Here is a 16,240-nt window from a genome sequence, read left to right on the forward strand (position 1 = left end):
CTCATTTGTTTTATTTTTCAGATTCCACATGTGACTGAAATATGGTATTTATCCTTCTCTGGCTAACTTATTTGACTTAGCATTAGGCTCTCTGGTTCCATCCATGTCTTTGCAAATGACAAGATTTCATTCATTTTTATGGCTGAATTACATTCCAATGCATACATATACCACATACATATGTACTACATCTTCTTTATCCATTTGTATATTAATGGACTCTTAGGCTGTTTCTATACCTTGGTTGCTGTAAATAATGCTGCTACAGACATAGAGGTGCATGTATCCCTTTGAATTGGTGTTTCTGTATTTTTGGGGTAAATACCCAGTGGTACAATTACTGGATCATAGGGTAGTTGTATTTTTAACTTTTTGAGAAATCTCCATATACTTTTCCACAGTGGCTGTACTAGTTTGCACTGCCACTAACCGTGCAAACGGGTTCCTTTTTCTCCACCTTTTCACCAACACTTGTTGTTTCTTTGTATTAATTGGGTATTGAACCACCCTTGCATGCTTGGAATTAAGTCCTCCTTGGTTGTGGTGTATAATTCTTTTTGTACATTATTTATTTAATTTGCTAATATTTTGTTTAGAGTTCTTGCATCTGTATTCATGAGAGACATCAATCTATGGTTTTCTTATGTCTTTGTCTGTTTTGGATATGAAGATAATGCTGGCATCATAGATCGAGCTGCATGTATTCCCTATGCTTATCTTCTTTTTTAAAGATTTATTTACTTACTTTTAGAGAGGGAGAGCAGGGGGAGGGGCAGAGGAGAGAGAGAGAAAGAAAGAATTCGAAGCCATCTCCCTTCTGAGCATAGAGCCCGAGACAGGGCTTGATCTCACTACCCTGAGATCATGACCTGAGCTGAAACCAGGAGTCGGCTGCTCAACTAACTGAGCCACTCAGTTGCCCCTTTTTCCAAGTTTTATTTATTTATTTTTGCATAGAGAGAGAGACAGAGACAGAGATTCCTTCTGCTCTATCTTCTGAAAGAGATTGTAGAAATTGGTATAATTTCTTCTTTATATGTTCATAGACTTTACCATTGAACTCATCTGAGTCTGGTGCTTTCTATTTTGGAGGGTTATTATTTTTGGTTCAGCTTTTTTAATAGATATAGGCCTATTCAGATTTTTTAATTTCTTTTTGTATGAGTTTTGGCAAATCGTGTCTTTCAAAGAACTGGTCCATTACATGTAGGTTATAAAATTTGTAAACATAGCATTGCTTGTAGATTTTTTATACTATCCCTTTAATGTCCATATAGGATCTATAGTGGTATCCTCTTTTTCATGTCTGATACTAGTATTTGTTGTCTTCTCTTCTTCTTAGTTTGGCCATACACTTACATATTTCTTTGACCTTTTCAAAGAACAAGCTTTTGGTTTCATTGATTTTTCCATTGACTATTTTCAATTTTGTTTATTTCTGCTCTAATTCTTATTATTGTCTGCTAAGTTTGGATTTAATTTGTACTTTTCTTTGGTTTCCCAAGGGGGAAACTTAAATTATTGATATAGATATTTTTCCTCATATATGCATTCAGTGTTATAAATTTCCCTCTAGCCCTTTTTTGCTCTACCCCACAGATTTTGATATGTTGTGTTTCCCTTTTCATTTAGTTCCAAACCTTTCTGAAGTTTTCTTGAGATTTTGTCCTTGACCATGTGTTAATTAGAAATGTATCATTTAATTTTCATGTATTTGGGGATTTTCTAGTTCTTTTTCTGTTATGGTTTCTAGTTCAATTCCATTATTGTCTAAGGGTCCAACATTGTATGATCTCTATACTTTAAATTTGTTAGGGTGTGTTTTATAGCCCATAATGTGGTTTGTCTTGGTGACTGTTTCGTGTGAGTTTGAGAAGAATGTGAATTGTGCTTTTTTGGGTGAAGTTAGTCTGTAGATATCAATTATATCTAGTTAATTGAAGGTGGTATTGAGTTCAGCCATATCCTTACTGATTTTTTGCCTGCTGATCTCTCCATTGGGTGTTGAAGAGGGCTATTGAAGTCTCCAACTATGATAGTTGATTCATCTATTTCTCCTTTCAGGTCTGTTAGATTTTGTCTCACATAGTTTGACACTGTTGTTAGGCACATACATAGTAAAGATTGTTATGTCTTTTTGGAGAATTGACCCCTTGATCATCATGTAATGCCCTTTTTAATCTCTAATAACTCCATATTTTGAAATCTGCTCCATCTAAAGTTAATACAGCTATTCCTGTTTTCTTCTGATTAGTGTTAGCAGGGTATATTTTCCTCCATCCTTTTAATCTATGTATTATTCATATATTTCATCTGTATATGTCTCTTTTTAAAGTTGGTTTCTTAAAAAAAAATAAAAATAAAGTGGGTTTCTTGTAGTTAACATACACTTGGATCTTGTTTTGTTGTTGTTGTTGTTTTAAGATTTATTTATTTATTTATTTGACAGAGAGAGATCACAAGTAGGCAGAGAGGCAGGCAGAGGGAGGGGGAAGCAGACTCCCTGCCAAGCAGAGAGCCCGATGCAGGATTTGATCCCATGACCCTGAGATCATGACCTGAGCCAAAGGCAGAGGCTTAACCTACTGAGCCACCCAGGCGCCCCTTGGGTCTTGTTTTTTGAACCTATGTTTAGACTATTGATACTCATATTATTTATGTATTTGGATTATTTATGCAGTTGGACTAATATGCACTCTATTCATTACTGTTTTCTATTTGTTGTCCTTAGTCATTGTTTCTATTTTTATTTTCCATTCCTTTTCTGCCTTTTGTGTAGCTAAACATTTTATGTGATTTCATTTTCTTTCCTTTCTTAGCATATTAGCTATACTATTTTTTCCCCTTTTTTAGTGGTTGCCCTAGAATTTGCAACATACCTTTATAGCTAATTCAAGTCCACTTTTTTTTTTTTTTAAGAGAAAGAGCATGCACACAAGTGCTGGCAGTGGGGCAGAAGAGAGGGAGGGAGAGAATCTCAAGCAGGCTCCACACCAAGTGCAGAGTCCAGCGCAGGTTTCAATCTCACAATCCTGAGATCATGACCTGAGCTGAAATCCAGAGTTGGACACTTAACCAACTGAGCCACCCAGGCACCACCCCCCATCCACTTTCACATAACATTATACCTCTTCATGGGATGTGTGAGTAACGTAAAATAAAAAATATATATTCCTAACTTCTGTCTCCCATCCCTTGTATCATTTCTGTCACTTATTTCAGTTATATTTAAACATACATAAATGCATACACAATTGAATACATTGTTGGTATTACTTTGAATAAACTGTTATCATCTTTTAGGTAAATTTAGAATAAGAAAAATAGGGACACCTGGCTGATGATGTCAGTGGACCGTGCAGCTCTTGGTCTCGGGGTTATGAGTTCAGCTCCATGTTGGGTATTAAGATTACTTAAAATCTTAAACAGAAAAAGAAAAGTATTTTATTCTCATTTTTTTCTTCTTCAGTGTTCTCCCTTCCTTTATGTGGATCCAAGTTTCTAACCTTTCTTATTTTCCTTGTCTCTATGAACTTCTTTTAACATTTCTTGCATGAAATTCCTTTAGTTTTTTGTTTGTCTAAGAATAATTTCTTAGGGTGCAGAATTCTAAGTTGGTGGTTTTTTTTTCTCTTCACACTTTAAATATTTCACTCTCTTCTTCCTTGGATGGTTTCTTTTTTTCCCTTGGATGGTTTCTAAAGAGAAGTTGGTAGTAATTCTTATCTCTCTTCTTCTATGAGTAAGCTGTTGTATTTTTCTGGCTTCTTTCCGGTTGTTGTTGTTTTGTTTTTTTCTTGGAATATCTATAGTTCAAAATGATATGCCTGGGTATATTTTTTGGCATTTACTCTGCTTGATGTTCTTGGAACTTCCTGAATCTATGGTGTGGAGTCAGATGTTACTTTGAGGAATTCTCAGTCATTACTGTTTTAAGTATTTCTTCTGTTCCTTTCTCTGTTCTTCTGGTATTCCCATTATGTGTATGTTACATCTTTTGTAGTAGTTGATCCATGGTCGTTGAATATTCTGTTCTGTTCTTTCTAGTCTTTATTCTCTGCCTTTCAGTTTTTGAGGATTCTGTTAATAGATCCTCTAGCTCAGAGATATTTCTTCCTCAGCCATGTCTAGTGTACTGGTAAGCCCATCAAAAGCATTTTTCTTTCTGTTATAGTGTTTTTCATCTCCAGCATTTCTTTTTCATTCTTTTTTAGGATTTCTACTTCTCTTTTTACAGTACCCATTTGTTTTTGCATGCTGTATTATCCATTAGTTCCATTAGCATATTAACCATAGATTTAAGAAATTCCCAATCTGATAATTCCAACATCCTTGTCATGTCTAGTTATGATACTTGCTCTGTGTCTTCAAATCATGTTTTTTTTTTACTTTTGGTTTTGTAGCCAGACATGATGTACTGGTTAAAATGAACTGCTGTATTGGCCTTTAATAAGGTGGGATGGGTATGTTCTATGGTCCTATGATTAGGTCTCGGTTTTTTAGTGAGACTATGCCCCTGGACTATGAGCTTCACAAGAATTTCTCAGCCTTCCCACTCCTCTTAGGGGACAGGGTAACCTCTTTCATTTGAATTAGTACTTTCAACTGGTTCACTTGCCACCATCCATATAGTATACTCTCCCTATTACCTCTGAAACAGTTTCTAGAGTTTTTTCTGGAGAGTTTTTTTTTTAAGATTTTATTTATTTATTTACAGACAGAGATCACAAGTAGGCAGAGAGGCAGGCAGAGAGAGAGGAAGGGAAGCAGGCTCCCCACTGAGCAGAAAGCCCGATATGGGGCTCGATCCCAGGACCCTGGGATCATGACCCGAGCCGAAGGCAGAGGCTTTAACCCACTGAGCCACCCAGGCGCCCCTGGAGAGTTTTTTTTTTTTAAGATGTATTCAATTAAGAGAGAAAGTACATGTATATATGAATTGAGAGGAGGAGCAGAGGGAGAGAATATCCAGCAGACTCCCCACTGAGTCCAGAGGCTGGCACAGGGTTCAATCCCAGGACCGTGAGATTATGACCTGAGTTGAAATCATGAGTCGGGCGCTTAACCAGCTGAGCCACCCAGGCACCTCTCTGGAGAGTATTAATAAGAATAGTTGGGAAAAATTAAATTTGGGAACCTTGAGGATAAACAAAATTTAATGTTATTTTTTACTTTAGGGTATCATGACCTATGAAGGATCTGAGGGTTTAATTACTTACAAGATAATGAGTTAGACTACCATGGTTTCATAGATCCTAGCAGAAGAGATGATACTCCTGGGTCAGAGTTAAAGGACTTTATATTATTCACAGTAATGATGGTATCCAAAGTATCAGCACTTTCTGATTCCATACATATTTTAGGATTATTTGCTCCAGCTCTTTGAAGAATACCGGTGGAATTTTGATCGGAATGGCATTAAAAGTATAGATTGCTCTAGGCAGTATAGACATTTTAACAATGTTTATTTTTCCGATCCAAGAGCGTGGAATGATCTTCCATCTTTTTGTGTCTTCTTCAATTTCTTTCATGAGTCTTCTGTAGTTCCTCGAGTACAGATCCTTTACCTCTTTGGTTAGGTTTATTCCCAGGTATCTTATGGTTCTTGGTGCTATAGTAAATGGAATCGATTCTCTAATTTCCCTTTCTGTATTTTCATTGTTAGTGTATAAGAAAGCCACTGATTTCTGTACATTGAATTTGTATCCTGCCACATTGCTGAATTGCTGTATGAGTTCTAGTCGATTCCTCTTAATGAAGCATATGCAGAAACACAAGAAACCTATGGAGAATTGTCTCCCAACACAGGACTTTTCATAGACTTTAACATTCTGGTGTGTGTTATTTTTCAAATCCAGTATTGGGCTGTGATATGCAGAACTTCCCAAATTATTGGACTAGTTAATGAAGGATTTTGCTTAGATTCTGTGGAACATACTTTTGAAAATAGTGACATTAGACTAAAGCCAAAATTCCTTAGTTTTCCATTCATGCACTCTTTACTGCAGATGCATAAGCACCGTTCTCATATTTATATTATGTCATACACTGTCTTATTTCAGTATCATTGATTGTTTCTCTCCCCTCAAAATTCCACTTACCTTTAAGCCTCATTTCAGATACTCCCTTGCAGCCTTTTCAGATCTTCCAAATGAAATGTGAGTCATCCCTTTTCTTGTGTTGCCATACTATTTTCCTTATATTTCTATTATACATGTATCCACATTCTACCTCATAGTAAAATTAGCCCTATAGTTGTTTGACAGTTCATCTTAGAATATAATCACTTACTTCAGAGTAGAGCCAACATCCTATAGCTATCAGTGTTAAGTACATAATGGATATTCAATAAATACCAAACAGCTTAATATTCCCATTTTACAGTATGTCATTGTGCCAGTCATATTCCAGTCACAGCCCCTTAAATCAAAACGAGTACATTTATAAAACATGCTACAGGGGCTCCTGGGTAGCTCAGTGGGTTGGGGCTTCTGCCTTCAGCTCAGGTCATGATCTCAGGGTCCTGGGATCGAGCCCCGCATCAGGCTCTCTAATCAGCAGGGAGCCTGCTTCCTCCTCTCTCTCTCTCTCTCTCTCTCTGCATGCCTCTCTGTCTACTTGTGTCAAATAAATAAATAAAATCTTTAAAAAAATATGCTACAGGGCTCCTGGGTGGCTCAGTTGGTTGGACGACTGCCTTCAGCTCAGGTCATGATCCCGGAGTTCCGGGATCGAGTCCCGCATCGGACTCCCAGCTCCACGGGGAGTCTGCTTCTCTCTCTGACCTTCTCCTCGCTCATGTGCTCTCTCTCACGGTCTCTCTCTCTCTCAAATAAATAAATAAAATCTTTAAAAAAAAAAACATGCTACAACCTAAAAGATGAGTGCATTTTGCCTTTATTAGACCAATGGAAATAATTTCTGAGTTTAATAAATTGCTTTCTCATTGTCTGTTATTCAAGCTGTGGTATTATTTTAGAAATTAAAAATTGTAATTCCACTTATTTTAACAATATACGCAAGGAATTTCTGTTAGTGATTTATAAAAATACAAAACTAATTTTCTTTTACATCAAATAGCTTTTCATAATTGATGCCTATTTTAGAACTCTATTTAGAGTTAGTGGTATAAGGATGGTAGTATATCCATTTGTGAAAGAAATTCAAATCTTTCTCCAAATAGTAGTATCATATGCCACAGTATATGTGGGAAAATATATATAACATATAATGTGTTGTCTTTATCAATCTTAAATATAAAATTCACTAGCGCTAAGTTAACTCACATTGTTGTGCAGCCAATCTCCAGCACTCTTTGTATTTTATAAAACTGAAATTCAATACCCATTAAATAATTCCCCATTCCCTCTTCTCATAGCCCCTGGTGACTACTATTCTACTTTCAGTCTCTATGATTTTGACTACTGTAGGTACCTCATATAAATGTAATTATACCGGGTACCTGGGTGGCTAGGTCCATAAAGTATCTGCCTTTGGCTCAGGTCATGATCCTGGGATCCTGAGATTGAGCTGGCATCTGGCTCCTTGCTCAGTGTGGAGCCTACCTCTTCCTCTCCTTCCATCTGCCACTCTCCCTACTTGTGCTCTCTCTCACTCTCTGTCAAATAAATAATAAAATCTTAAAAAAAAATAAATGTACAATATTGGTCATTTTGTGACATTTCATTTAGCATTATGTCCTCAAAGTTTATCCATGTTGTAGCATGTGTCAAAATTTTTTTTCTTTTTTGAGGCTGAAAATGTATGTATATAGCACCTTTTATTTAACCATTAATCTATTGATGGACACTTGAGTTGCTTCCATCTTTTGGCTATTGTGAATAATGCTGCTGTGAAAATAAGTGTACAAATATCTCTTGGAGACCCTGCATTCAATCCTTTCAGGTATATACACCTAGAATTGAAATTCCTGGATCATGTTCCATTTTTAGTTTTTTAAGGAACCTCCATTCCGTTTTCCGTAGTGGCTGCACCATTTCATATTCCCACTGGCAGTACACCACAGGGGTTCCAGTTTCTTTACTACCTCAGCAACATTTATTTTTTAGTTGTTTTGTTTGATGGTAGCCATTCTAATGGGTATAAAGAGGTATTTCATTATAGTTTTGATTTGTATTTCCCTAATGATTAAGTGATGTAGAGCATCTTTTCATGTGCTTGTTGCCCACTTCTTTATCTTTTTTTGAGAAACATCTATTCACGTCCTCTTCCCAGTTTTTAATCTGTTTGGGTTTGTTTTTTGTTTGTTTGTTTTTTTGGTTGAATTGTAGTTCTTCATATATTGTGGATATTAACCCTTTATCAGATATATGATTTGGAGATAGTGCCTTTTCACTCTTTTTTTTTTAAGATTTTATTTATTTATTTGACAGAGAGAAAGATCACAGGTAGGCAGAGAGGCAGACAGAGAGAGGGGGGGGGGGAAGCAGGCTCCCTGCTGAGCAGAGAGCCCGATGCAGGGCTCGATCCCAGGACCCTGAGATCATGACCTGAGCCGAAAGCAGAGGCTTAACCTACTGAGCCACCCCGGCGCCCCGCCTTTTCACTCTCTTGATTGTGTCTTTAGTCTACAAAATATTTTTAAAGGGCTGATTTGGTATAAAGTTCTTTTTTTAAAAGATTTTATTTATTTGTTTGACAGACAGAGATCACAAGTAGGCAGAGAGGCAGGCAGAGAGAGAGGAAGAGAAGCAGGCTCCCTGCCGAGCAGAGAGCCTGATGTGGGGCTCGATCCCAGGACCCTGGGATCATGACCCGAGCCGAAGGCAGAGGCTTTAACCCACTGAGCCACCCAGGTGCCCCTGATATAAAGTTCTTATACTAGTAATTATGAAAATACAAGTTACAAGAATTGTGATGCACAATATTTACCCATTATACAAACTTATGGTAAAAATACAGAGAAATAGATACCTTCCTTTATTGACGGATAGAAGTATAAATTGGTACAGTCACTTTGGAAAGAAAGTTGACTCTATCCATTTTAATTTCAAATGTTTCTACCCTGTGACCTAACAAGTCCATCTTTGGAGAAAAACTCTTAGTGGGTATACAGGAAGATAAGTATGTGGCTCTTCATTGCAACATTATGTTTAACTGGAAAAAAAAAGACTAAAGTCCAACAATAGCATAGTTTCTTAGTAATCTGAAAGAGTGAGGTATGTGTACACACGCACACACACACACACACACACAATCATGGATAGATCCTTCAAACATGGCTGCATATAAAAAGAAGATTGTAGAATATTATAGTTAATATGATACCATTTGTGTTCAAGCAAACAGAAAGCAATATTGTGTTTTCTGTTGGTATATACACATGTATATGAATAAATTCAGAAAAGTCTAGAAATAATAATAGTGGTTGCTAGGGGTGCCTGGGTGGCTCAGGCATTAAGCATCTATTTTCAGCTCAGGTCATGATCCCAGGGTCCTGGACTGGAGCTTCACATTGGGCTCCCTTCTCGGCGGAGAGCCTGCTACTCCTTCTTCCACTCCCTGCTTGTGTTTGTTTCCTCTCTCACTCTCTCTCTCTTTGTGTCAAATAAATAAATAAAATCTTGAAAAAAAATAATAGTGGCTGCTAGAATTGATTGCAGTTGGAACTATTTTTATTTCCTAAGGGAAATAGATTCATATATTACCTAGATTTTTATACATTTTTTTAAAAAATCCAAAAGTGATATAGTTAAATATTGATGATTTTGTCTTAAGGACACCTCCCTGGTTCAGTTGGAAGAACATGTGACTTTTGATCTCAAGATAGTGCATTCCAGCAACCCCGTATTGGGTGTAGAGATTACATACATACAAATTTTTAAAAAGATTTCAGCCTGAAGTTTGGGTAGTAGTTTGTGGAGTGAACACTGTCCAGGGTCTGGTTCTTAGCTTTTCAGACTGAAATTGAATTTTTAACAGTGTAGCCAGAATTTATTTAGTTCTGGAGACCTTGTACGCACTTACCAAACTAAAAATCTGTGGACATTGGTAACTAAAGGACTCATCTATTCATTAATTTGCCAAGGAGACCAAAATAATCATATCCATTAATCACTATGCTGTCCTTCCTTATGGGAAAGTCTAAAAAATTACTGTTAGAGGGTTCTGTTGTGAGTATAGGATCAAAGCAAGAGCGTTAGATTGTTTTATTGTCTGATGTCTTTAAATTATAAATGTCTCACATAACCTAATCTCCCTTATAGGGTTACCTGTTGAGGGGACCTGAATATTTGCATATGTTGGTCAGCATCTTTTCCCTGTACTTAGACTTTTTCTTTTCTACAAATACAGTTATATCAGGAAAGATATAAGGCAGATGAGTCAGTTATGGTTTTTTTACCTAAATAATTCCAATGTTGTCTTCTTTAAGCATACCTTGGTCACATTATTGAGAATGTGATGCTTATCAGTAAACACTTAAGAAACTTTTAGAATTAACTATTTCTGCACATGACTACCATTTTGTATTGATTTTCACTTTAGTTTTAGAGCACTATCTTGTTTACTCAGACTGAAAATGTACTCAATTTGGAGTTTATTTCAGCTATAAAAGGCAATTTTAGTTCTTGCAAATGTGTTCTTTTTGTGTTATTTCTGAACAAATTAAAATGTTTGTGATATGGGAGATTTTCCATTCTAAAGGAGTAGAATATAGGTTTCCTAGCTCAGAGTTAATATTTGGTCAGTGAAGTGTACTAATTAAGGTCACAGACAGTCTTGGGTTTGAATCCTGATTCTACCACTTTCCTTAGGCAAATCGCTTAATTTCCCTAAACCTGGGCTTCCTCATCTTTGTAAAATGCCTAAATTTCAAGGTAATATTTGCTATTAAGATTATTTTCTTGATAACTTATATTTTCATGGACTTCTTTTTATTCAGCTCAACATGAATTCAGCTCCAACTTTCATCAACTTTCCTGCAAAAGGGAAACCGAAGCGAGGTGATACATATGAGTTGCAGGTGCGTGGTTTTTCAGCTGAACAGATTGCCCGGTGGATTGCTGACAGAACTGATGTCAATGTAAGTTTCCCTACTTTGTAGAAAGTTACTCCTTCCATTGTCTTCTTCCAGTCTTACAGGGAGGTCTGAATTGGTCTCGTTACCATATCACTGAAGTGGAATAGTCTGGCAGCTGCTTCATAAGTAGCATTTAACAGAAACATCCTGGTGAAAGAATGAAATTATAAAACATTTTCTATTACCTTATTGATTCAGCATGGAAACCACTCTTTTGAGTGGTTTTTGATGGACTATATAGTGGTATTCGGAAAATACTTCTTAATCTAAAAGATGTTGTGTTGTAGTTAAACAGAATACTGTACCTATCTATCCCATTTGGGGATACACTGTAGACTTTTTTGATTAGGATGAAAAGAAAAAAGTATGATTTTCCTTTTAAAGTTTTTATTTAAATAAATTTTTATTTTATTCAATAATTTTAATTAATTAATTAATTAATTATAGTGAACTGTTAGTTTCGGGTGTAAAATACAAAGATTTAACACTTCCATACAATGCCTGGTGCTCATCACAACAATAACCACACTAGTTTTGATTGCTTTCATTTTGAATTAGTTTGACCTATATAATTAACAAGTAAATTCCATACTTAAAACATTTTTTCTTTCCTTTCCATTAGATTAGAGTAATTAGACCCCCAAATTATGCTGGTCCTCTTATGTTGGGATTGCTTTTGGCTGTTATTGGTGGACTTGTGTATCTTCGAAGAAGCAATATGGAATTTCTTTTTAATAAAACTGGTTGGGCTTTTGCAGCTTTGGTGAGTGAATTTTAGAACAAAACTTGTTTGCATATATAAATGTATGTAAAATATATATAAATTAAAATTTTTATAAGCTTAAAATAAAAAACTATTAAGATGTATTTTAAATAACAGCACCTCTATAATATATTTGATTTTTTTCTCAATAAAATGTATACATTTCTCAGGAGAACTGTCATGTGTAAATGAAGACAAAAGTGTTTCAAATACTTATACAGTAAATTATTTAGGGGATAATGAATTATTTAAAGAACTATGATAATTCTGTACTTAGATAAGTAGAAAAAATGATTTTTAAATACTTTGAATGTAGTAAACCTAGAAGGGTAATAACCTCAGAAAATAAACCATCTCAAAACTTTTAAAAAATTGTTTGCATACAATATTGTATTTTTAGGTAGAATTTTGTTTTATTTCTTACCTGTGAGGGGGATTTTATTTATTCATGCCTTAAAATCATTTTGTTTCCTTCATTATCTTATTAGCATGGCCACAGTTTGTGGGAACTTGTGCTCCTTTTTTATCCAATTTCAATGATAGGATGTCACCCCTAAGAAAATATGCAGTTCTTTTGAAAATATTCTTCTAAAAGGCTCTTCAGTTTTAAATTTTTAAACATCTGTCAGGTTATATATAATTTTAAAATAGGATTTTCCTTTCAGTGTAAGTATTAGTGATTCTTGTGAAATACAAGCCTTATTCAAAAATTACTCATCTGAAAAAATTTGGTTCCTGTATTACTTGAGCAGGCATGCTTTTCATCAACCTGTTAGTCTGATCAGTATAGGAGCAGCTGTACCATGTTATATAAGTATTTCCTTATTTTTTGTTTCCTAGTGTTTTGTGCTTGCTATGACATCTGGTCAAATGTGGAACCATATAAGAGGACCACCATATGCTCATAAGAATCCGCACACAGGACATGTGGTAAGGGAAGTTCAGAATTTCTTTCCGTTATACACCAAAGTTAACCTTAATAATTATTTATTATTATTAATTATTGATTATCTATATACATATATATAGATAGATAGGTAATAATTATTATTTTGTGACACCATTGCCAAGGTGTGAAGGAATTGGGTTTTCAATCTCTCTTGGATGAGGAGCTTCAGTTAATGAAATGTGCTTTTAAAAGTGGAAAATTCCTTATCCTTATCACACCTGATGAGTCCTTTTGACTCTAAGAGGCTAAGAATCAAAGTCAGCTTTCAACTAAACAGTTAGTTGAAATGCACAAGTACTTGAGCATCTGTTTCTAGGCACTGTGCTAAGTATTATTAGATACAGTGGTAAACAAGAGCAATCTTTGCCTTCATGGAGTTTACATTATTGTACCTCATGGTCTTGTACACTGAAGTACTATGTTTCTCATGTATTCTGTTGTTGAGAACATAGTACAATGAAAAGACAAATGAATAATAAATAACACAGAAATAGTGTTTATTTTTTTCCAGTTTCTTTACTGATGAATGCCACAGATTCAATGCTTATGTAAATCAGGTGCATTAATAATTTAATAGGGCTCAAGAATAGCCAATTTTAGGATTAGAATATCAAAAGTTAATGTATATTTAAATATTTAATTTTGTTTTTTTTCTCCCCCCAGAATTACATCCATGGAAGCAGCCAAGCCCAGTTTGTAGCTGAAACACACATTGTTCTTCTGTTTAGTATCCTCTTTTTATAATAAGTCCTTGGTGCTGCATTTTAGTTGATCTATTTTGTCACATTCTCATATTTTCTTTATAGTGTTTGCTTGAGGCTGCTCTCTTATTAATGCAAGTTTTAATATCTTTGGAATCCTATTGCTATGTTATTTATCTTAGCCCAATCAGCTAAACACCACCAGAGACAAACCTTCAGTCTAATAGAGACAGGTTTATTTTTTGTAAAGATTTTGTTTATTTATTTGACAGAGAGAGGTCACAAGTAGGCAGAGAGGCAGGCAGAGAGAGAGGGGGAAGCAGGCTCCCTGCTGAGCAGACAGCCCCATGCAGGGCTTGATCCTAGGACCCTGAGATCATGACCTGAGCCAAAGGCAGAGGCTTTAACCGACTGAGCCACCTAGGCACCCTAAAGACAGTTTTATTGATCATTGCTACAAGGGAGACTGTACACTAGAAGAACTATGGGACATTTACCTAAGGAAAGATAGAGTTATTATAAAATTTGGAGGAAGGGTGAAGCTTAGGTGAAATGTAAATGAAACAATGTTTTGATAAACTTAAAGCAAAACCAGGCTAAGTGAAAAGGAATCAGCATCAGGTTTGGACTGTGAAGTGGACACAGGGTTCTGTCTCCTGTAAACTCTACAGAATTCAGATAAATGTGGGATTTTGTCTTCGCAAACTCTTTATTTGAAGCTCTGTACTTTAGTTGTAAATCAAGGCTACTTAGAAATTGTACTTAATGTGTTGAATGACTTATACCTTCCAGGCATAATATGATATAATTTGAATCAGTCTACAATTTAAGACATCTTACTCTTCATTGAGTAAGAAAACAGTAGTTTCTCAAAGACAGGTTATTTTTGTTGTTGTTGTTGTTGTTCAAGATTTTATTTATTCATTTGAGAGAGAGCACAAGCATGGGGGCAGCGGGGAGTGGGATGGGATGGGGAGGTAGAGGGAGAAGCAGACTCCCTGCTGAACCAGAAGTCCGATGCGAAGCTCAATCCCAGGACCCAGAGATCACAACCCAAGTCAAAGGCATATATTTTTTCCTGTGAACTCTGTGGCTGCTTTTTATGTGTTTTCCCATTCTCTTGAATGGCAGAGCAGGTTTTTATTTTCTCAAATCTGAAAATTGATGCCCCTGTAAGCTGCAAGGTTAGTTAACAGTGACTCAGTTAGGTAAGAGTCTAAACTTCATAGTCTTACTCAACACAGTTTATCTCCCCACCCCAAATATATAAACAGTGATTCTGTAGAATAAGTCAATAAGGTAAACAAATGTAATGTTTCTGGAGTTGTGCTGCTCAGCCGAGGGGTCCTGACATTGACATATTGCAATCAGTTGTAGCCCAGGCTGTTAGAGAATCTCTGCAGTGGTTTGATGGTAAAGTCATTTGCCTTGCCTTCTCATCTCATCATCTAAATAACTTAGAGGTCAACTAGTTCAACACTTAACTCTATTAAAAATGGATTGTACTATCATATGATCTCCCTGATATGAGGAAGTGGAGTGCAACATGGGGAGTGAAGAGGGTAGGAGAAGAATAAATGAAACAAGATGGGATTGGGAGGGAGACAAACTATAAGTGACTCAATCTCACAAAACAAACTGAGGGTTGCTGGGGGGAGGGGGATTGGGCAAGGGGGTTATGGACATTGGGGAGGGTATGTGCTGTGGTGAGTGCTGTGAAGTGTGTAAACCTGATGATTCACAGACCTGTACCCCTGGGGATAAAAATATATGTGTATAAAAAAATAAAAAAATTTTAAAAAAGAAAATGGATTGTACAATGTAAGAATTGGCTAAGAAATTTGAAGATGATTACAATCAATTTAATCACTTTAATCCCTTAAAATGTTTTTTTCTGATGATAAAAGCTATACAAGTTAATTAAAGGAAATTTAGAAAATACAAGTACATATAAAGGAAAAAAATTTTTTAAAAACCCTGGAAATATCCTCCTTAGTAAGTCTTTGTGTGTGTGTTTCCCATTTTATTTTATTGGTGATTTAATAGAGATACTTGAAGGGAAACAATCTGAAAAAAATTAAGCTTTGGTTTAATTGAAAGACATTTGAGAAAATGATACTTTCTCAAAACAGTGTTCATGTATAATATGGAAAACAGATTTACTGCTTAAAATCCAGCTCAGAGCCAGGAGAGTTCATCTATTCAGCTATGGAATGATGAGCTAAAAAATTAATCTAATAATAAATACCTATTCCCAGAGGTAAGAAAGAATACTGCAAGAAAAATATCCAACCATATGTTCTTTCAAATCCTAAAATTTATTTCGTATTCAATTTATTTAAATTTTACTTAGTTTAGGGGCACCTGGGTGGCTCAGTGGGTTAAAGTCTCTGCCTTTGGCTCAGGTCATGATCCCAGGGTCCTGGGATCGAGCCCCGTGTCGGGCTCTCTGCTCAGCAGGGAGCCTGCTTCCTCCCTTCTCTCTCTCTCTGCCTACTTGTGATCTATCAAATAAATAAATAAAATCTTTAATAAAAAAATAAATAAATTTTACTTATTTTATTTATTTGATAGAGAGAGATCACAAGTAGGCAGAGAGAGAGAAAGGGAAGCAGGCTCCCTGTAAGCAGAGCAGGCTTCTCTGTAAGTGTGTGTGTGTAAAATTTATTTTTAGATTCCACATATAAGAGAGATCATACAAATTTGCCTTTCTTCTGTTTCAAATTATTTAAAAATTTAGGTTGGAAATTCTCATTTATGGTTTGATCTACTAACAAATTTATTAT

The 16,240-nt window shown here is 35.7% G+C and overlaps 1 protein-coding gene across 1 annotated transcript in view; it reads left to right on the forward strand.

Annotated features, from left to right (window-relative positions):
* MAGT1 (magnesium transporter 1) overlaps nucleotides 1-16,240 on the forward strand; it is a 79,088-nt gene that overhangs the window by 47,318 nt on the left and 15,530 nt on the right. Inside the window, exons 4-7 of the mRNA XM_082716031.1 lie at nucleotides 10,904-11,044; nucleotides 11,664-11,804; nucleotides 12,645-12,734; nucleotides 13,417-13,480. Of these exons, the coding sequence (XP_082572157.1) occupies nucleotides 10,904-11,044; nucleotides 11,664-11,804; nucleotides 12,645-12,734; nucleotides 13,417-13,480 (436 nt within the window). The remainder of the gene's footprint in view (nucleotides 1-10,903; nucleotides 11,045-11,663; nucleotides 11,805-12,644; nucleotides 12,735-13,416; nucleotides 13,481-16,240) is intronic.

This window comes from Mustela nivalis (genome assembly GCF_964662115.1).
Source record: "Mustela nivalis genome assembly, chromosome: X".
In the NCBI taxonomy this organism is placed as follows: Eukaryota; Metazoa; Chordata; class Mammalia; order Carnivora; family Mustelidae; genus Mustela; species Mustela nivalis.